Consider the following 22,791-nt stretch of genomic DNA (forward strand, 5'->3'; position numbering starts at 1 on the left):
TGGCCTGTTTCAGAGTAGCAGCCGTGTTAGTCTGTATTCGCAAAAAGAAAAGGAGTACTTGTGGCACCTGAGAGACTAACAAATTTATTTGAGCATAAGCTTTCGTGAGCTACAGCTCACTTCATCGGATGCATTTGGTGGAAAAAGCAGAGGAGAGATTTTTATATATATATATACATACACACACACACACACACACACACACACACACACACACACACACACACACACACACACACACACAACATGAAACAATGGGTTTTCTCATGCACACTGTAAGGAGAGTGATCACTTAAGATGAGCCATCACCAGCAGCACGGGGGGGGGGAAACCTTTCATGGTGACAAGCAAGGTAGGCTATTTCCAGCAGTTAACAAGAACATCTGAGGAACAGTGGAGGGTGGGGGGGGGGGAGAAATACCATGGGGAAATAGTTTTACTTTGTGTAATGACTCATCCATTCCCAGTCTCTATTCAAGCCTAAGTTAATTGTATCCAGTTTGCAAATTAATTCCAATTCAGCAGTCTCTCGTTGGAGTCTGTTTTTGAAGCTTTTTTGTTGAAGGATAGCCACCCTCAGATCTGTAATTGAGTGACCGGAGAGATTGAAGTGTTCTCCAACTGGTTTTTGAATGTTATAATTCTTGATGTCTGATTTGTGTCCATTTTATTTTTTTACGTAGAGACTGTCCAGTTTGACCAATGTACATGGCCGAGGGGCATTGCTGGCACATGATGGCATGTATCACATTGGTAGATGCGCAGGTGAACGAGCCTCTGATAGTGTGGCTGATGTGATTAGGCCCTATGATGGTGTCCCCTGAATAGATATGTGGACAGAGTTGGCAACGGGCTTTGTTGCAAGGATAGGTTCCTGGGTTAGTGGTTCTGGTGTTTGGTTGCTGATGAGTATTTGCTTCAGGTTGGGGGGCTGTCTGTAAGCAAGGACTGGCCTGTCTCCCAAGATCTGTGAGAGTGATGGGTCGTCCTTCAGGATAGGTTGTAGATCCTTGATGATGCGTTGGAGAGGTTTTAGTTGGGGGCTGAAGGTGATGGCTAGTGGCGTTCTGTTATTTTCTTTGTTGGGTCTGTCCTGTAGTAGGGGACTTCTGGATACTCTTCTGGCTCTGTCAATCTGTTTCTTTACTTCAGCAGGTGGGTATTGTAGTTGTAAGAATGCATGATAGAGATCTTGTAGGTGTTTGTCTCTGTCTGAGGGGTTGGAGCAAATGCGGTTTTATCATAGAGCTTGGCTGTAGACAATGGATCGTGTGGTATGATCTGGATGAAAGCTGGAGGCATGTAGGTAAGTATAGCGGTCAGTAGGTTTCCGATATAGGGTGGTGTTTATGTGACCATCACGTATTAGCACCGTAGTGTCCAGGAAGTGGATCTCTTGTGTGGACTGGTCCAGGCTGAGGTTGATGGTGGGATGGAAATTGTTGAAATCATGGTGGAATTCCTCAAGGGCTTCTTTTCCATGGGTCCAGATGATGAAGATGTCATCAATGTAGCGTAAGTAGAGTAGGGGCATTAGGGGACGAGAGCTGAGGAAGCGTTGTTCTAAGTCAGCCATGAAAATGTTGGCATACTGCGGGGGCCATGCGGGTACCCATCGCAGTGCCAGATTTGAAGGTATACATTGTCCCCAAATGTGAAATAGTTATGGGTGAGGACAAAGTCACAAAGTTCTGCCATCAGGTTAGCCGTGACAGTATCGGGGATACTGTTCCTGACGGCTTGTAGTCCATCTTTGTGTGGAGTGTTGGTGTAGAGGGCTTCTACATCCATAGTGGCTAGGATGGTGTTTTTAGGAAGATCACCGATGGACTGTAGTTTCCTCAGGAAGTCAGTGGTGTCTCGAAGATAGCTGGGAGTGCTGGTAACGTAGGGCCTGAGGAGGGAGTCTACATAGCCAGACAATCCTGCTGTCAGGGTGCCAATGCCTGAGATGATGGGGCGTCCAGGATTTCCAGGTTTATTGATCTTGGGTAGCAGATAGAATACCTCAGGTCGGGGTTCTAGGGGTGTGTCTGTGGTGGCCTGTCACCCCATTCTCTACCTCTGCACCTTTTTTCATTCACCAGTCATCCCGTTGAAATCTAGAGTGTAAATTCTTTAAGATGTGGAGGCTGTCTTCATAGAGTACAATGAGCCTCCGATCCCTGCTTGGGGCCCTTAACCCCATCCAGGTTATGAAGATTTTTAAAAAATGATACTGTGATGTGGCCAGCTAGCCATTTGCAGTGCCTGCCATCTCTCTCTCTCTCAAAGGCAGTGCCACTGGCCCTCTTCAACCTGTCCCAATTAAAGTGTGAAAAGAAAATACTAATAGTGTAACTATAATCGTAAACAAATTATTATACACACATGCACCCTATTGCATTCTGCCTGTCTAAAGCTGCACCTGCAATTTCAAATGGATAGAGTATTCTTCATTTCCTGACCCAGAGTTTTGCAAATGCATTGCCAGGTGCTGCTAATCAGATGCCACCACTCACCTGAAAGGCAGCTGCACTTCACAGATCAGTGTGGTAATCTCTGTGTATAGTTTGTATAACATATTAAGGGCCCAGCCCTGCACAGATTTCCCCAGGTGAGCAATCCCACTGAGTTAAACTGGTTATTCATGAGGATAATGTGGTTCACGTAGGAAGATGTTCGCAGGATGTGGCCTTGAACTTGACAAGCATTATGGAGTCCTTTGGGTTGAAATGTAATATAGAGACAAACCAAAATCACAGCTTGACATGTATTGCTGCAGGCTTTTATCCTTTATCTAAAAGGCTGGCAGCCCTGAATATGCAATGTCCTTCCTAGCTTTTATGGTTCATGCCTCAAAAATAAGTAAATGTTTTAAATTTATTGCCTGGAGTGATTCCTTTTGGTGCATATATTCAGCTGACTTTATTTCAAGTCTCCACTGCATAGAGGTTATAGCTACATAGTCAAACCATGGATGGAAAAAGGGAGGGTACATGAGGCTTTGGAACTAGCTGGCTAGATCCTATTCTCCTCTAAGTCTATATAATACATTCTTAATTCCTGTTTTCATCTAGATTCTGGGGAATATGGATCTGTTTTTTATAACACAGTAATACAGTTTTAAACATCAAGTGAAGACTTTCATTAAAATCCAGGTTTCAGAGTAGCAGCCGTGTTAGTCTGTATTCGCAAAAAAGAAAAGGAGTACTTGTGGCAACTTAGAGACTAACACACTTATTTGTTAGTCTCTAAGGTGCCACAAGTACTCCTTTTTTTTTTTTATTAAAATCCAGGGATGTAATTAAGGGATGTAGATGGCAAAAGCAATAAACGCATGGAACAGAATATATATGAGCCATGTGATGCTCAGCAGTTCAGGCACTCATGAGTGTCTGTGAACCCTTCCTCCCCACTTCAGTTTGTGTGGCTCAAATTCCCTTATTTTCTGGATCTTGGAATCAGGATAGAAATCTTGAGCTGGGCGCCTGTATTCAAAGAGGAGCACCAAGTGATATATTCATGGAGGTCTGTGCTGCTATGCCAACAGGCTGTCATGTTTTGTATCCATCAATTCTGCATCAGAGGATGTAGCTTTATTCCTAGATATAATGGGCTGTAGTGATGAAGCCTGGTGTTCATGAATGTGTGGATCACCAGATCTATGCCAGGATAGGGCCACTTGCAAATGGAAGTGGGCGTGTGACAGACATGACAACGTTCTGGGCAAACCTTACTGAATGAAGTTAAATCTTGTTGAATTAAGTTTAATTAGTTGAGTTTGTTGCATTAAAAATCCAAAGGTTTATGTATTGTTGTGGGATTGCATGGAACTTCTTGAGGGGGGAGACGTGATTCATGCAAGTTGTGGGAAGTGTTAGGAACTTGAAAGAACTGGCTGGGATAATACGTGTGAAATGTTTCAGAGTAGCAGCCGTGTTAGTCTGCATTCGCAAAAAGAAATGGAGTACTTGTGGCACCTTAGAGACTAACAATGCTCAAATAAATTTGTTAGTCTCTAAGGTGCCACAAGTACTCCTTTTCTTTTTACATGTGAAATGGATTTCCTTGGAGGCCCTTGGGGGGCCTGGAGAGAGAAACCCATTGTTTCCTGGTTACCTGCTCCTGGAAACCCCAATCAAAGCCACCTAGGCTGTATAAAGGATGGACTACACTTTCCATGGGTATTCTTGTTCTGAGCAAAGGCTGTTGTGAATTTGAAACCACAGGAAAACTCTTGTGTGTGGTTTGAAGCACAGCTCACCTGACAGAGCCCATGTTGGAGTTAGGGTGATCTCTGGTGAGCTTATCAGCATGTGTGTAGGTTCTTTCATTGTTTTGAATGTTTTCTCTGTAATGCTTTGTACCTTACAAATAAATTTTTGCTTAGAAAAAACTTTGTGGTAACTTACTTTGTTGTTAGTCTCTGAAGAGAAAACAAAGGGCAGGCACTGGCCTGTTGTGGTAGTCTGCCTTGCTGAGGGATCACAGTGTAAGCAGGGAACTGTTTGGCCTGGAAATACCCTGGTTGGAAGGGAGAAAGATGCGGGTCTCTGCCCAGGAGAGGTGATGGCCGGGGGAGCCAGAAGCCTGAGTGTGGGTGTGCTTGCTGTACGACAGAGTGGGAGGTATGGTCACTCTGAATTGTGACAGACATCTCTTGCCGCTGTAGTTGTCTAGGCATGCAGCAGCACTGAGGAGTCCAAAAGGACCCTCAGACTGGGGTCCAACTTAACAATTAGAGGCCAGAAATCTTCACTAGCAGAGGAAGTTATGGAGAAGATGAGTTCTTCCAGCTGCTTCCCTCTTCATGTCAGCATCACCTCAGTCTTGCCTGGGTTCAGCTTTAGCCAGCTGCTCTTCTCCTTGCTGCTAGTCTTGGCCAAGGACTGTGAAAGGTGGATGATCGGGGCCTTTTTCCTTTGCAAATGCTGTGTGAACTGTGCGCTGCTGGCACATCACTTTGCATTGTCTCATGAGCTCTCCATCAGCTTCATGGTATGATGTATTCACTGAATGACATGGGCAGAGGCTTGAAACTTTTGGGATTCTGCAGACCAGATCCACACACAATAGGTTGGAAGAGCCATAGGATCCAGATATCCTGACTCCCGGTTCTCTGTTCCAGACCCCACGGTCCATTATGTGGTTGGTAGTGCTCCCCACTGTTTTGTTAGAAACTTGGGTGTGAACCTTTCAATAAGATTCATGCCGTGGATCAGCAGAGCTAGAAGTGCTGTGAAGGCAGCATGTTTTGATTTTTTGAGTGGACTATGGAGGCAAAATCAACCAAGCGGTGCTCTAGCACTCAAAAGTTCAGGTGGCCATGCCAAAGCAAACTTGTGAGTCGACATTGCCTCACCTGTCCAGCACTCAACCTCTCCTCCCTGCCTCATGAGAAGATTCAACTGCAATTGTGTTTTAAGTCTAGAAAATAACCCACTGCAGAGCCCAACGGATGTCTTTCTACTTAGCTTCCAAAAACATGGACCCTCACCACAGAGGGGAACTAAGCACAGGGCAAGATTTAAAATTATATTAAGGATCAGAATTAATTTACAAAAGCTGAGAGAGGGGCTTTCCGGGTCAGGCTTTATTTGCACCAGAGTACCTAAGTGATACAGGGATCTGCCCCCGCTTTCATTGAAGTCATTCAAGAAAATTCCCAGGTAGTGCCGTGGGGACAGGACTGGGCTCAAGATCCTGCATTACACTTGGACACAAGGTGTGAGGAAGAAGGAGGATCCAACTGCCAATGTCCTGTCTTGTGGATTTACAGAAGATGGTTTGATATGAGTCTGTGGGAGTTAAGTGTATTTTGGGGCTATTTTTCCTCTCTTTCCAGTCCTTTTGTCTGCAGACTGAGCATTGTTTGAAGACTGTTCTTGTTAAAGTCTCAGTAACTCTGATGCTACAGATGAATATAACGAGGTTCCCAAGTCATCTTAAGAAGCTGTTGCACATGAGAAGAGTGAAGTGCAGTTTGAGGGAAGCAGTCTCAGGAACTCCAGGGGTTTCTTTAGTATTCGTTGTGCAAATCCCTGAAGAGTCAATGTTTGTTTTCTAAACCATGTCAATGTACGTATCACTGCCCTTTTTTTCCTTTTGCTCCTTTTCTCTCTATTGGTTGCTGCAGAGGGCAAGTGCTCTGGTTGATTCTATAGAACTGATGCCTTTGGCAGGCGAGTCAGATTAGGGGATGGCAAAGAGCCACATGGGGGAAAGCACACACATGCTCAAGTCATCTTACTGGCAGTGCTTCGTGATCTAAAGCATTTCCAAGAGCTAGCACAGGAAATCAAACACATACATCTGTATGGGGTCTCCACTGGGGGAAACATGTGGCTTCAGCTGTTGTATAACTTTTTCGTCAGCAGGGGATACTCTTTTTGGCAAGACAAGTTCATCTTGTTTCGTTGGGTTCACTGATCCTTACGTGAAAACTGGCAATACGGTAGGCTCTTTAATTACCGCTTAGGTCTGGAAGAGTTTTATTGGGAAGTGGCTCTCCATTTAAATGCAAATTTGACATTTGAAGTCCAGTGAGAAGGGGGTAGTATCTCTTACAGCGCTGATTGTGGTCTACTTGGTTCAAGCTATTATTGTTAACTTTCACCATCTGCATCTCTACCCTGCCAATGGAGATGGGTGGGAAGCAGGCACGGAAGAAGACTGAACCAATCTCCCTGCACTGGAGAGAAGGGAATCAAAAGCTGAGAAGGAGATAGTGAAAACGGATGTGGGGAACATAGGGAAACGGTGCACAAGAAAGGCTGAAGTAAAGAGACACCAAAATACATGTAGAAGAAGTGAGAAGCTGAAGCAAGGGAAAGATTTAGAAAAGACAAAAACATCTGGGAGAATGAGTGAATTTTTTCATTGAATGTCAATTTAGTGGATGATCATTTTAGCGGGTGGGGTGGGTTAGGATGTGGAAATAGCCCCCTGGGTGTGGGGTGGGGAGCAACTGAGAGTTGCTGCAGCGAGGAAAGGGAAGGTGGGCAGGCAGGGAATAGGGAGCGAAACAGAGAAGAGATGGGGCAGAAAGAAAAACAATGGGCAGACAGGGTGGTTGTGATTGCCCAGTGCTTGGACAAGTTCAGCTCCTGGATGAAGAACAGCTGGCTGAAGCGGAACCCAAGCAAAATGGGGGTGATGCTAGTGGGTAGAGGAAAGCACTTGGAAGAGATTGTGGCCATGGTGCAGCCTCTGTGGAGGAAAGTACACACCCACAACTGGCCCGTACAGTTCGTAGTGATTACTCACTGATTCTACCTTCTTCATTTGGCCAGGAGGCTCCACCCCATCCTGGCAGACAGTGACCTGGCTTAATTACTCACGTCTCCGTCACTGCTCATGTGGATTACAGCAGAGCAGTAATCCTAGGTGTGAAACCATTAGTGCTTGGGGAAACTTCAGCTAGAACAGAACCCTGCAATGCGTCTCCTCTGCAACACAGGTTGCTGCAAGCACCTCTAACTTGTCCTCTGCTCACTATACTGGCTTCTCATAGAATAGTGAGTAATTTTCAAGGGTCTCAGTCCTCCTTTTCAAGGCATACAGTGGCCTGGGTCCAGCATATATTTAAGGAGCTTGGCTTGTTTAGCCTAACTAAAAGAAGGTTGAGGGGAGATATGATTGCTCTCTATAAATATATCAGAGGGATAAATACAGGAGAGGGAGAGGAATTATTTAATCTCAGCACCAATGTGGACACAAGAACAAATGGGTATAAACTGGCCACCAGGAAGTTTAGACTTGAAATTAGACAAGTTTTGGAATAGCCTTCCAAGGGAAGCAGTGGGGGCAAAAGATCTATCTGGCTTTAAGATTCTACTCGATAAGTTTATGGAGGAGATGGTATGATGGGATAATGGGATTTTGGTAAGTAATTGATCTTTAAATATTCAGGGTAAATAGGCCAAATCCCCTGAGATGGGATATTAGATGGATGGGATCTGAGTTACTCAGGAAAGAATTTTCTGTAGTATCTGGCTGGTGAATCTTGCCCATATGCTCAGGGTTTAGCTGATCGCCATATTTGGGGTCGGGAAGGAATTTTCCTCCAGGGCAGATTGGAAGAGGCCCTGGAGGTTTTTCGCCTTCCTCTGTAGCATGGGGCACGGGTCACTTGAGGGAGGCTTCTCTGCTCTTTGAAGTCTTTAAACCACGATTTGAGGACTTCAATAACTCAGACATAGGTGAGGTTTTTCGTAGGAGTGGGTGGATGAGATTCTGTGGCCTGCGCTGTGCAGGAGGTCAGACTAGATGATCAGAATGGTCCCTTCTGACCTTAGTATCTATGATTCTATATCTACAAGAGCCTAAAGCTCTGGGATGAAGAATGTGGTCCACAACTCTGCTGCTCTGGTTCAACGGAACTTTCTACCCCCAGGGTAAAGCTCATGTGTTCAGGGGGCAGAGCTTTCATAGGGGCTGTTCCCAGACTGTGGAACAAACTCCACAGGGCCTAAGGACTGTCATAAACCATCACCTTCCACTCCTGGTGCAGGAGCACCTCTGACCTGCCTTTGCCAATGGACACATACAGCAGAGTGTACAGCTTAAAAAAAGAAATGAAATTAGAAAAAAAATGACAACCCCTCCCACCAAAATAAAACACTCCATTGCAAGTACAAGTCTCCGCCTGGAGAGACAATGAACGATATGTGTCAGGTGTCAGTCATGTCTCTTAACGCCCTGCTGGCAGGCGCTCGGACACAATGGGGATGTGGGTGGCATAGGATATTGTGGAGATGAGTGTATCTGCCCACTGTACAGTGGTGAATGCAACAATAAAGTGCTGAACAAATAACTCTTTGCTACACACAAGCTGTAATGTCCTTGATCTTTATACAAGTCTCCCATTGACATCAATGGGAGATTGTGGTTTGTGACGCAGCTAATACACAATGTTTAAAAGCGGAATTCAGTTCTTTGCACAGAAAGAGTTTGACACCTCATCTCTCCTGCTTTGAATAGGCAGGCACATTGAAGACTGAACCAGAAGGAGAAGGTGGGAGGTGTGGAGGCCAAGGTTACAGATACAATATGATGAGTATTACCTTGTTTTGAAGGGGGTTTTTATGTATTTTTCTTATTTTTAAGGGACATGGTTTTTTTCCTTGTTCAATGCTCAGCTCTGTAGTGCACCCTCTCTGGGCTGTTTGACCTACTTGCAATGAGTTGGTGGCCTCGTTCCAGCTTATAGTGGCCAGTTTTCCACATCTCCAAAAATCACCTTCTCGATTAAACCTTTTTCTTCTCAAGCTCAGCAGAGATTGGACAAAGGACTGAGTGGGTCATAGTGATTGGGCTCCTTTTTCTTCCCTCTACCTGCCAGGTCAGGGTTATGGCACACCCATGGTGTGGGGGAAGCCTACATATCTGCTTCCTGTGCCAGAAGTGGTTCTGCCCATAAATAGAGCTTTCAGCCTCCCGGGCTCTCAGTCAGGTACCTTATACAACACTAAATCTCCCACACGCAATCTGATCTGATCACTTCTTATCCATAATAGTATTATCCTTTCTAGTGAAAAGACTTTAGTTAAGGACTAAGATGCGCAGAAATTATCACTTGCCCAAGGTCACACAGCAAAGCAGTAGCCAAGCCAGGATTAGAACTCAGGAATCCTGCATCAATTCCTTCTCTAATCACCAGAACATACCAGCTCCCCAACTCTCGAAGTCCTCTAAGCAAACATGCACCTAACCTGATAGACATGCTTGCCTTACATCAGGGGTGGCCAACCTGGGGCTCCGGAGCCACATGTGGCTCTTCAGAAGTTAATAGGCGTCGCCTTGTATAGGCACCAACTCCAGGGCTGGAGCTACAAGCGCCAGCTTTCCAAGGGGGTGCTCACTGCTCAACCCCTGGCTCTGCCACAGGCCCTGTCCTCATCCACCTCTTCCCACCCCCTTCTCTGAGCCTGCAGGGCCCTCACTTCTCCCTCCCCACCCCCAACTTCCTGCACACCACAAAACAGCTGATTGGGAGGTGCGGGGGAGGGCACTGATTGGCGGGGCTGCCAGTGAGCGGGAGGCACTGGGAGCAGGGATGGGGAGAGCAGATGGAGGGGCTGCTGACATATTACTCTGGCTCTTTGGTAATGTACATTGTGTTGTAGTAGCTAGGCAAAGTACTAACAAACTTCAATAGGACTTTATTTTTTTAAAGTGGAAACCTCTTTTCCAAGCTGCTGTTGCACCCTCAGTAGCTCTCCCTCAGCCTCTTCAACTCTTCTTCGCTCCTTCCTGTTTCCTGTCCTTTCAGACTCCCAACAGCCAGTGCTCCCAATTCTAATAATTACAAGCAACATCTAAACACCGCATTCCCTCTTCTCTTAAGAAACTCTCCCAATTACAATAAACATTGTTGTTCTAACCACAGGAACAAATAGGAAACAAGGCACTATACTGCTGACAGAAATATTACACTAAATACTCTATAGATACTACATAACATAGTCTATAGTCCAGACAGGTGGTCATCTGGGTCTGACAGGCCATCTTTTAAGCCCCGGTTCCAGTGCAATGTCTTGTTGTGTTGATACTACGGTGAAGTCATCCAATGCAGACTGGATGTTGGCATAATCTCCTCTTGGTGCATAGGCAGGTGCAAGATAAGAAGCATTCCATACCCGCCCATCAGAAAGTCAATAGATGTAAGATCCCTTCTTCTCTATGATTTTAAGGGAGCTGTGAATTTATGGTCCCCTTTGCGTAAATTTTCGTATTCTAACGAAGGAACCACACTCAAACTTTTTGATTCCTTTTAGCATCCCTCCACTTGTCTGTGAAAGCCTTAGACTTTACTTGGGTTCTGTTCAACTGTTTTTCTCACATCATCCTTGGCTGGGGCCTCAGGTCGTGCCTTTAACAATCCAACAATGTTCAGTTTAGTATTCATCTGTTTCCCATGCAGTAACTCTGCGGGTGATCTTTCCATTGTGGCATGTCATGTAGCCCGGTATGCTTGCAAGAAATCAGTAGTGAAGGTTATCCACAATCGCCCTTCCGGTTTAGCAGTTTGCAAAATTTTTTTCAAACTTCTGTTAAACCAGTGGTTCTCAACTGTGGTCCACCGTTTGTTCAGGGAAAGCCCCTGGTGCACTGGGCCAGTTTGTTTACCTGCAGCATCTGCAGGTTTGGCCGATTGCAGCTCCCACTGGCCCCGGTTTACTGTCCCAGGCCAGTGGGGGGTGCGGGAAGTGGCGCGGGACAAGGGATGTGCTGGCCGCCGCTTCCAGCAGTTCCCATTGGCCTGGAGGGGAATCGCAGCCAGTGGGAGCCACAATTAGCCGAACCTGCGGATGCGGCAGGTAAACAAACTGGCCCGGTGCACCAGGGGCTTTCCCTGAACAAACGGTGGACCACAGTTGAGAACCACTGTGTTAAACCGTTCGATTTCCCCATTGGCTTGAGGGTAGTATACGGATGACCTTCTGTGTAAAATGTTCCTCTCTGCTAGAAAAGTTTCAAACTCCAGGGAAGTAAATTGACTACCATTATCTGAAATCAGTTCTTTGGGGTTACCTTCCCTGCTAAAAACTGAAGAGAGGAACTTAATTACTGTAGCAGAAGAGATTTGCGATGTAAACACTACCTCAGGCCATTTACTGAAATAATCTATTAAGGTGATGGCATAATGACAGTCAATTGGAGCAGTATCAAAGGGTCCTACAATGTCAATCACCACTTTTTCCCATGCAGATTCAGGAAGAGGAACAGGCTGTAATGGAGGGGTACATGTCACTGCTGTTTTATCATGCATTTGGCAAGTGACACTGGATTTTATGAGTGCTTCAGTTTGAGAGTCCATCCCTGGCCACCAATACAGATCCTGTAGTCGTTGTTTGGTTCTGACAAGCAAAGAAAGTTCATACCGAACTCTAAAATGAGGCAGCAAAACTGGGTCAAGGTTTTTAAGGTTACTGGGCCATCTCTTTGTCAGAAATTCCCATAGTTTTTGTTGAATTGGACACGCTGAACAAGCAGCTTGAAATTGTTCTCTTCTAACTGTAGTAAGAGTGCTTGTAATAAGCGCAACTACTACATCCTCATCCTCCAGTGGAACATCTGGTGAAGGCAAAGGCAGGCGAGAAAGGCAATCAGCTATCACATTTTGGTTTCCAAGCTTATATTCCAGTTCATAATTGAAAGAGAGTAGCCTTGCAGACCATCTAGCAATACGATATCCTGCTCTTCCCAGTCCTTTCGTGGTGAGCAACATTGTCAAAGGCCTGTGGTCTGTGCGCAACTTGAACGTGCAGCCCCACAGATAAGTTCTCCATTTTTCAGTAGCCCAGACACAAGCAAGTGCTTCTTTTTCAACTGTAGAATGTTTTCTCTCAGTATTACTTAGTGTCTTTGAAGCAAATGCAACAGTCCTCTCTGTGTTGTCCTCATGAAGTTGTGTGAGGACAGCCCCAAGACCATAATCAGAGGCATCAGTAGTTACAATTGTGGGCAATGCAGGACTGAATAGTGCAAGTACTGGACTATGTACAATCAAGTCTTTCGCCCTTTCGAAACTAGCTTGTGCATCCGTTGTCCACACTAAGGTTGAACTTCCCCATAGTAATTCTCGTAACGGTTCAATGACAGAAGCATAATTGGGAATGAATTTTGCATACCAGGAGGAAAGGCCCAAGAAGGAACATAAGGTTTGCAAATCTGTTGGAGGAGGAGCATTTGAAATTGCCAGGATATGAGTCGGATCAGGTTTTAGTCCGGCCTGTGAAATTGTATGCCCCAGAAAGGAGAGTTCAGTTTGTCTAAATTTGCATTTGGACTTAGAGCTTGAGGCCTTCTTTGCTGATGCAGTTTAGTACAGACTGCAGGTTATTGTCATGCTCCTCTGAAGTATTTCCAAACACGATAATATCATCCAAATAGCACTGAACTCCATGTTGATTCTTTAAAATCAATTACATCATTTTTTGGAAGGTATTTGAGGCTGATGTGAGACGGTATGGAACACTTTTAAAACGGAATAGTCCCTCATGTGTAATAAATGCTGTGAGGTCTCTATTATCTTCAAGCAACATAACCTGGTGGTATGCGCTCTGCAAATCAAGAGCAGAAAACATCTTTGCTCCATGGAGTTCTGCAAATACTTCTATGTGAGGAAGAGGATGGCTGTCAATCACAATAGCTTTATTTGCAAAAAGAAAAGGAGTACTTGTGGCACCTTAGAGACTAACAAATTTATTAGAGCATAAGCTTTCGTGAGCTACAGCTCACTTCATCGGATGCATTTGGTGGAAAAAACAGAGGAGAGATTTATATACACACACACAGAGAACATGAAACAATGGGTTTATCATACACACTGTAAGGACAGTGATCACTTAAGATAAGCCATCACCAGCAGCGGGGGGGGGGGGAAAGGAGGAAAACCTTTCATGGTGACAAGCAAGGTAGGCTAATTCCAGCAGTTAACAAGAATATCAGAGGAACAGTGGGGGGTGGGGTGGGAGGGAGAAATACCATGGGGAAATAGTTTTACTTTGTGTAATGACTCATCCATTCCCAGTCTCTATTCAAGCCTAAGTTAATTGTATCCAGTTTGCAAATTAATTCCAATTCAGCAGTCTCTCGTTGGAGTCTGTTTTTGAAGCTTTTTTGTTGAAGTATAGCCACTCTTAGGTCTGTGATCGAGTGACCAGAGAGATTGAAGTGTTCTCCAACTGGTTTTTGAATGTTATAATTCTTGACGTCTGATTTGTGTCCATTCATTCTTTTACGTAGAGACTGTCCAGTTTGGCCAATGTACATGGCAGAGGGGCATTGCTGGCACATGATGGCATATATCTCATTGGTAGATGCGCAGGTGAACGAGCCTCTGATAGTGTGGCTGATGTGATTAGGCCCTATGATGGTATCCCCTGAATAGATATGTGGACAGAGTTGGCAACGGGCTTTGTTGCAAGGATAGGTTCCTGGGTTAGTGGTTCTGTTGTGTGGTGTGTGGTTGCTGGTGAATATTTGCTTCAGATTGGGGGGCTGTCTGTAAGCAATGACTGGCCTGTCTCCCAAGATCTGTGAGAGTGATGGGTCGTCCTTCAGGATAGGTTGTAGATCCTTGATGATGCGTTGGAGAGGTTTTAGTTGGGGGCTGAAGGTGATGGCTAGTGGCGTTCTGTTGTTTTCTTTGTTGGGCCTGTCCTGTAGTAGGTGACTTCTGGGTACTCTTCTGGCTCTGTCAATCTGTTTCTTCACTTCAGCAGGTGGGTATTGTAGTTGTAAGAATGCTTGATAGAGATCTTGTAGGTGTTTGTCTGTGTCTGAGGGGTTGGAGCAAATGCGGTTATATCGTAGCGCTTGGCTGTAGACAATGGATCGAGTGGTATGATCTGGATGAAAGCTAGAGGCATGTAAGTAGGAATAGCGGTCAGTAGGTTTCCGATATAGGGTGGTGTTTATGTGACCATCACTCCTTACAGTGTGTATGATAAACCCATTGTTTCATGTTCTCTGTGTGTGTGTATATAAATCTCTCCTCTGTTTTTTCCACCAAATGCATCCGATGAAGTGAGCTGTAGCTCACGAAAGCTTATGCTCTAATAAATTTGTTAGTCTCTAAGGTGCCACAAGTACTCCTTTTCTTTTTGCGAATACAGACTAACACGGCTGCTACTCTGAAACCTGTCAAATAGTTTTATTTGGCTCACTTAAGTCCACACAAAGGCGAATGCCTCCACCCTTCTTCTGCATCACTACTATAAGTGAAACCCATTCCGAGGAGTTAATCTCTTCAATAATGTCCTCTTGAACAAGTTTTCTATGTTCCTCTGAAACAGCTTCCCTGACTGAAAATGGTAAGCGCCGTAACTTCTGTCGTACAGGCATCACATTATTCCGTATTTTAACTTTATGCAGAAACCCATAAGCACAGCCGAGTTTCTCCTCAACCTGATGTTGGGTCCCAGCTGAAACTGGTGTGTGTACCGCAAGAGTGCTTTGCTGAGGAAGATCAATTTGTCCATTAACTACCCTGAGATATAAAGCAGCCAATAAATCTCTGCCAAGGATGGGAGTGCCTTTGTGGACAATATAGAACTCTGCAGTTACACAGCAATCACCAAAAGTAACTGTTGCTGGCAGGCAGCCACGTACTGGAATATGGTTTTTCAAATAGCACACCAAGGGAAGGTTGGGTTCAGTAAGAGGCACATCTTTAAAGTAATGCAAATAGATGGAATGAGGTAGTATAGATACTGCTGAGCCAGTGTCCATCGTTAGCTGAATAGAGTGTGATTTGCTTGCGGGTATGACAGAAATGTTTTCCATGCACTTTATTTGATCTGGAATATGTGCAGTAGTGATTTTTGTCCACGCTCAGCACAGTAACATCTAGTATTGTGACTGCATGCACCTGTTGATTGAACTGGCTGCTGCGATATACTTTAGCAAAACGTCCAATCTTTTTGCAATGATTGCACTGAGCTACTTTTGCTGGACATCCTATGTAGCTTGCAAGGTGTTGTGGGGATCCACAGCGAAAGCATGCTTTTACTGTATTCTGAATTTGCTGATTTGGTGGTTTTTCATTAGTTTTCCTCTTGTAATTGTTTGTCGGCAGCAATAGCGAACTTTTCTGCAAAGAGTCACAGCCTGGACTGTGCCTCCTGTATCCATGCTCATTTTTTGGCTTCAGCTGTCACTGACTCAATCTGGGTAGCAATGGTTATTGCTTTTTCTAGTATACGTTTTGGTTCTAGAAGTAAACGTTCTCTTACACGAAGCATGTTTTTTTCTCAATGAGCTGGTCTCTAATCATCTCATCTGCCATATTCCCAAAGTCACAAGTTACAATCAGACTCCTCAGGGAAGCAATATACTGCATCGTAGTCTCCCCTGGTTTCTGCTCATGCTGGCGAAATCTGTAGCAATTAGCTACTACATTCATTTTTGGTACAAAAAAGTTCTTTAATGCAGTGAGTGCAGTCTCATATTTATCGTCTGCAAGGGGAAAAGTGTAAAAATATACGCTGCCCTTCTGCTCCATGGCAGTGGATTAGCAGAGCAGGCTTTCTTACTTCAGAAATCTCTGTAGCACTGATTGCAAGCAGATAAGTCTCAAACTTATGGATCCAGGCAGTAAAAGCAATTGGAGGCTCACTTGGGCTTTCTAGAAAGGGTGCAGGTGGGTTCAGAGGCAGAAGATCCATCCTCGTTGCCAAAATGTTGTAGTAGCCAGGCAAGGTACTAACAAACTTCAACAAGACTTTATTTTAAAGTGGAAACCTCTTTTCCAAGCTGCTGCTGCACCCTCAGTAGCTCTCATTCAGCCTCTTCAACTCCTCTCCCCTCCTTCCTGTTTCCTGTCCTTTCAGACTCCCAACAGCCAGTGCTCCTAATTCTAATAATTACAAGTAACATCTAAACACCACACACTGATAAATTCTGGCTCCTTCTCAGGCTCAGGTTGGTCATCCCTGCCTTACACCGTCATACACCCTGTGTCTACACAGCAATTAAACACCTGTGGCTGGCCCACGTCAGTTGACTTGGGCTGAAGGGCTGTAAAATGGCTGTCTAGACATTCGGAATCAGGCTGGGTCCCCCCTCGCAGGGTCCTGAGCCCAAATATCTGCACCCCAATTTCACAGCCCAAGCACCACTAGCCCAAGTCAGAGGAGCCAGGCCAGCCATGGGTGTTTAATTGGTGTGTAGACATACCCTAAAAGGCTGTTTTTTGGAATAATTGGTTGATGCCTTCCAGTTTCTGTGGTCTGGCTCTGAAATGTAGATTAGATGCAATTTCTATCACCACCACCTTCCCCTCTGCTAGGAACTCAGGACTTGAATAGAGCACCGTTGTGGATAGCTTAACTTTTATTTTCCTCCCTGTCTTTTGCTTCTGATATTACCTATATATTGTTGTTGGATTGGTGAAATGGCTGCTCTGTGAATGCCAGGTACTGGTTTGAAGCTGCTGTTCCAGCTGGAATATTTGTCTGTCTCTTTGGTGGTTTATATGGAATTATTTTTTTAAACCCAAACCCCAGTGTATTTTCGCCCAGAGCACAGTATCAGCATTTAATGCCATTGTTTCTGGTTTCCCAAGAGGGATCGGTACCCAAATATTGGGGGTTGTATTTTTTTTAATGACTTGTTTGTTTCATCTCCCATCTCTGATCTGCTTGGTGCGAAGGGAAAGGCCCTCTCTCTAATCCTTGTTTAATCAAGCAGAGTTGCTGTGCTATTGGCTCACTCCCTAATCTTTGTTTTCATACTTATCTTCCAGGTATTTATATAACCGAATGGGATATTGGAGTGACTGGTCCATTCCAATACTTGTAACAGCTGCTGCTGGCTTTCTGTATATCACGGCGTTATTGGTATGTAAGATAAAATCCCTCTATGAAAGCTTGCGTAGAAAACCAGAGTGTAAATGTCTGTGCAAAGGGGTTTATGAAATCTTACTATGGGGAACGGCTTAGTTCTATACAGTGTGTTTCTCATGTGCTCTCACCTTTAAACAGCCCGGAGTAAATGCAAAAATTTCAGGTTGGGATGACAACTGTGCGGTTCCACCATCAGTCCTGCTGGCTGTGTCGCTTGCCGAAATTGCAGCGCATGTGTTCGTGTTGCAGCTGGCCTCCTGGGAAATATATCACTCCGGTGTCTCATATTCATGATGGTTTCAGTCCTGTCTGCTCTTGCAGCACCAGGCTTTGGTCCCTCAGTCCTGGGCAAAATCTGCTTCACTGCGTCCTGGGCTGCCATGGCCAGTATTTTCAAGCTGATGCTTCAGCAGGCAGCAAATTCTTGCCTGACGCAGTGTAAATAGTGCCTTGTGCCAGCTCCATGGCCCTGGGCAGTAACACAATAGTAGTTTCCCTCTCAAGGGGGATAAAAGTCCATTTATTAGATTATTTCCATGGAGCGCACTCTTCTGTACAATTGCCACTGTCTTAAACCTTCCTGCCAACCCCATCCTATAACTGCTTTTCTTCCGTGCCATTAAGCAATCTCTTATTGAAGGTGCATTTTCTCCACATGCTGAATGAACATGTATAGCTTGTCCATTCTGATCTCTGACTGGCTTCTCTTTTGATTGTCCTTTCAGATTTTAGCACTATGTCACATAGCTGTGCGACAGCAAATGAACCTACACTGGCTCCACAAGGTAAATTGCTCCTTCTCAGTTAGGAAACCACCAAGGATTTGAGTAAACCAAAGAAGACTGAAGGAATGTACAGAGGCCCCAAAACATATTGCTCATGCAGGGGTGTCAGAACTACTCAGTTGGCTGCAGCACTTGGCTTTAAATCTTGGCAGGGGGGGAGGGGAGATGTAGCCCAGCCTGTTACATAGGAAATAGAACCAAAACCTTGCCTTCTCTCAGCTATTAAAGATCCCATTGCCACAGTCTGGATAATTTTGTTTTTTTGCCTGCCACAAATTCCCCAGGCATTTCCTGCCACAAATTGTATGTGCTCTGGGAAACAGTCGCCACATTTCACCCACTGGTGGTCGTTTTTCAGTGGGGCAGAGAGATTCCTGTATATTTTGCTAGATAAAGGGTGCTATATAACTGTTAGCTTTTTACCTGGGTTCCGGTGGCTGATGGCAAATGCAGAGTCGTGTGAAATTATGCTGAACCTTCAGGATTTTTGAATTTCTGGTTGGAGAGCTGAGTTCAAAGAGGTTTAATGGTGGCAGGTCGGAGTCTCTTCTGCAGCAGGTATTATCTGAGCACTGCAAGAAAACATAAGTTAGGATGGTGAATGGCAAAAGTAAGCACCAGAGAGTTACTCCCTTTACTTCTGAAGCACACTAATATCTAGGTCTAGCTTATTATCTTATGCAAAAAAAGTCTGCAGGAGGCAAGACAGTTCCTGAAGAGTTCCCACTTGATTATTCTGTTAGGGAGGGCTGGAGTTTCCCCCACCTGAGGAATGAACAAGAGGTTCAGCCCTGACAACCTAGAGATCTGAGATCTGCACAGCCCATGGATGTCCACACAAGCCCCATTCCTCCGTACTACCCTTCTGGACTCCCGCAGACCCTTGTCTCCACAGCCCCTTGAAAGCTTTCCCTGGCAGTATTTATCCCAAAGCATTGCCTAAAGGAGACAAGGGGGCCATCTTGTTATGTGAGAGTCACAAATATAACTCCCCTTTGGCAAGTGAATGGAGGAACTGCACGGAGAATAAGTGACTTACCCATAGTCCTACAGTAAGTCAGTGGAGCAGCTGGCAATATGGCTACGCAGCACTTCTGGTTTTCAAAGCATTGCACAAGGAATCCTGACTGCTAGCTCCCTGCTCTAACCACTAGACTTCTTTACTAAGACAAAGCTTCCATGGGGGAGCCGGGGGGGTTGGGACCTGAATTCTGAGCAGTAGATCTACATGTTGCTTTCAGGGGACTAATTTCCCTAGTGGGGACTGTTGCCCGATCTTTAGATTGTGTATTGATTACTTAACAATCCCCAGTTATCACTTTGAGGGATGATAGATTCTTGTCCCAAGATCCGGCCCAGTATTATTTAAATTATTATATAACTGGGAACCCCGATGTGCACAGGTGCAACACTTGCACTATAGGAACTCTTTTATATTTACAAGTTTAGTTTATTAATACATTTAGCACAGTCACAAACACCGCAACTCAGTAAGGTAGGTAGAGATACTATAGGATGTACCTCTGCACACCCATCTACTTGTAGAACAACCTGAAATGTTAGTCATTGTCTTCCTCATCACCATTGCCTTCTACATCATCACCAGTGGCCATCATTCTGGCACCTCCCAAGGACTACATCTCTCTCTCCTACTGCCCCTAGGATTTTGTAATAGGTTACGCTAACGCTGTTATGTTGGATGCATATTCAGTAGGGGATTCCCCCCCCCCCTTTCCTTATTTGTATTTCCTCACCTTACTAATGTTGTAGTGTCTTTTTTCTATAGATTAGTATATCAATGATCTCAGCTTATTATCATATACGTCAGTTTGTTACCATGGCCCTTTTGTGGTGAGGTATCACGTTTGTTATTTCTTTCCTAACTTGTTATTTCAGTTCTTTCCAAGTTGTCGTGTACTTGTTATATTTAAAAGGGTATGAACTTAGGAAGCCCCCTATGCCAACCGACTTCAACTTATCCTCTATGTTAAGGTTGCAGCTACATATGGGCCTTTATGCTTTAGCTCAGCACCATGCATCTAGGTGAAAGGTCCTAAACATAAGAATGCTAATTTTGACTTAGTGCAACATACAGGATCTGGCCTGTGGATCCCTTGAGTTACAGCCAAAATATCCTCTACTGTAGACCTATAAACCTATTATAATAAAACAAATAATCAAACCCATAAGAAACTTATAAGAAAAGATGTATAGGTAAGCAAGCAGGCTAGCCTTAGGTGTGTCGTGTACCTGTTATGTAGGTCAGTTCATTGCCAAGACACTTTTGTGGTTGAGTCATGTATCTGTGGTCAGAACTTCCCCTTACATTATATTTTCATCTCCCCAAATACTTGGGGTTTTTTGTTGGGCCGTTGATCAGTGCAAAGTTTCAAAGATCATAGGCCTCAAGCCTTACGCTAACTTGCTGAAGCTAATGTCTTACAGGATACAGGTCTGTACATTTCTTGCATTACTGCTGAATGTAATGCAAAGCAGAATATAATGCAAAGCAGTGAATGTAATAAAGGCAAGATATAGCCCACTGGGCTACAGAATAGCTCCCATTGTGAAGCTGATTTTAATTTTTAGTAACCAATTTGCAGCAAAGCACTTCTGTGTGTCTTGTTTGATTTGCAAAAGCACACAAGATACAAGCTTCCATTTGTAGGTTATTTTTTCATAGAGAGCACAACCTTTATGCTTGGCACTGTGCAGACCTGGAGAAAAAGATCCCCACCCGTTCCAAACAGCTTGCTTTGTAATTCCGACACATGCAATGCCATTCTGTGCTGTTCACAACCTGTACTGGAGAATGGTTCAGGCACAAAACAAGGAGGGTGTTGAAAGGTTTCATGAAAGATCTATGGTTTGAAGAGGGATGTGATGAGATGTGAAGCAGGTCCCTGGAGGCACAAGGAGGGGAACGTTCCAATCATAAATGGTAGTGTGGAAAGAAGTTCTTAAGCCCATAGTGAGAGAAGGATAGCAAGCGGGGTTCTTGGGAGGATCCAAGGGTGCGTCTACACTGTGATTGAAAACCTGCAGCTGGCTCGGGCTCACGGCGCTTGGGCTGAGGGGCTGATTAATTGCAGTGTAGACATTTGGGCTCAGGCTGCAGCCTGAGCTTGGGGGCCTTCCTGCCTCACAGGGTCCTATAGCCTGGGCTCGAGCTGGAAAATTACACTGCAATTAAACATCCCCTTAGCCCGAGTCAGCTGGCATGGGCCAGTGGCAGGTTTTTAATTGCAGTGTAGAAGACAGGAAGGGGGAGAGGTGTACTGTAGGCAGGGGAGGAGGTGTTGAGTCGTGAACTTGAAAGCGAGAGGAAGCTGGTGAAAGAATTCGTGGATTGGCCAAAACCAAGCAAAATTTGGCAACTTTGGCTGTATATTGATTTGAGTTTTCAGGTTCAGGTGAAATTTGGGGACCTCCAACCTCTGTAAATTGGAACAGAAAAAGGTGTCCATAAACCAAAATCCACAGAGCTCAGCGGTGTATAGAAACACAAGTCTGCAGGAGAATAAGTGCTAGATGAAACACTACTAAGTGTAAAATATATATATACACACACATGCAGTACACAAACACATAATAATTGATTATGGGACAGATCCCACAAGCTCTCAATACAGAACTCCTGTTGAAATCAGTGGGAATTCTGCACCTGGGGGGAGTTTGCAGGATTGGACCCTTAACCAGCATATGTGCAGGGGATTTGAATTCTGCAACTTTCCTGTCTCTTTCCTCTTTCCAAAATGTGTTGCTGTTGGGAGGTGGTAGGTGGGGAGGTAAAGAAAGGGGGCAGAGGATGTCTGCTGCTGAAAAACAAGTTGTTGATTCTGAGCACAACATATGTTTCTCAGCGAGGAGTCTGGCATTTTTCTGACACATTCCAGGTGGCTGGTGGGCTTGGGTGAGTAACACCAAAAGAGAAATATGTTATAGGGATCAACTGGTGATTGCTGCCCCGCCACCCTCGTCCCTCACAAATTCCAAACCGGACTTGTCTTCTCCTTGAACTTTCCAGATGCTGCAAGGTGGGAGGCTGAGCGAAGGGGTGGGACTGCTGAAGGCCAGAATTCAAATTTGTCTTGGTTCTTTTTCGTTAACTTAGGATGGCTGAAATCCAATGCCATGTTAGGAAATATCTGCTCCAGGCACTGTCAGGATGGAGTGGCCTGTATTTGCAGGGCAAGGAATCTGTTCGAATGAGGGTCTTTTCCATGATCCTATAGAGAGTTATGGATCATGGGCCAAGTTCAGAGGCCATATGTAAGACAGTGTCAACTCCTTTAGACCAAAGGCTCTACCTTCACATGCACCTTCTTCCCACTCCTGTGTATGACTCCAGCTTGGTTTTCTTTGCATATCTGGGGTCTGAGAGGGGGAGGAGGGTTCAAAGGAGTCTGGCGCTACCTGTACACATTGCCACTGAATTGGTCCCCAAGCTGGGAGTAAATCCAATTAGAACTCTCAAGCATTCTGTTAGTTGCGGTCCACTTGGCTGATGTACGCAGGCAGAACACTTTCGCTGTTTCCCCCAAAGCTCTTTTGCCCAAGCAGATGAGTTGAAGGTAAGCGGAGTGGCGTTCAGCGTGCCTTCACAGTTCTGTCATCAGGGTAAGGGCCTTGGGGTGGGATACTTCTGTTCACAGGCTGCCTGGATCAAA

The 22,791-nt window shown here is 44.9% G+C and overlaps 1 protein-coding gene across 5 annotated transcripts in view; it reads left to right on the forward strand.

The window, feature by feature from the left end:
- The window catches only part of GDPD5 (glycerophosphodiester phosphodiesterase domain containing 5), a 340,687-nt gene that overhangs the window by 243,281 nt on the left and 74,615 nt on the right, over positions 1-22,791 (forward strand). For all 5 annotated transcript variants that reach the window (XM_038387649.2, XM_038387648.2, XM_043504050.1 and 2 more), the window contains 2 exons: positions 17,237-17,330; positions 18,062-18,121. In XM_038387649.2, the coding sequence (XP_038243577.1) occupies positions 17,237-17,330; positions 18,062-18,121 (154 nt within the window). The remainder of the gene's footprint in view (positions 1-17,236; positions 17,331-18,061; positions 18,122-22,791) is intronic.

This window comes from Dermochelys coriacea, chromosome 1, assembly GCF_009764565.3.
Source record: "Dermochelys coriacea isolate rDerCor1 chromosome 1, rDerCor1.pri.v4, whole genome shotgun sequence".
Taxonomy (NCBI): domain Eukaryota; kingdom Metazoa; phylum Chordata; order Testudines; family Dermochelyidae; genus Dermochelys; species Dermochelys coriacea.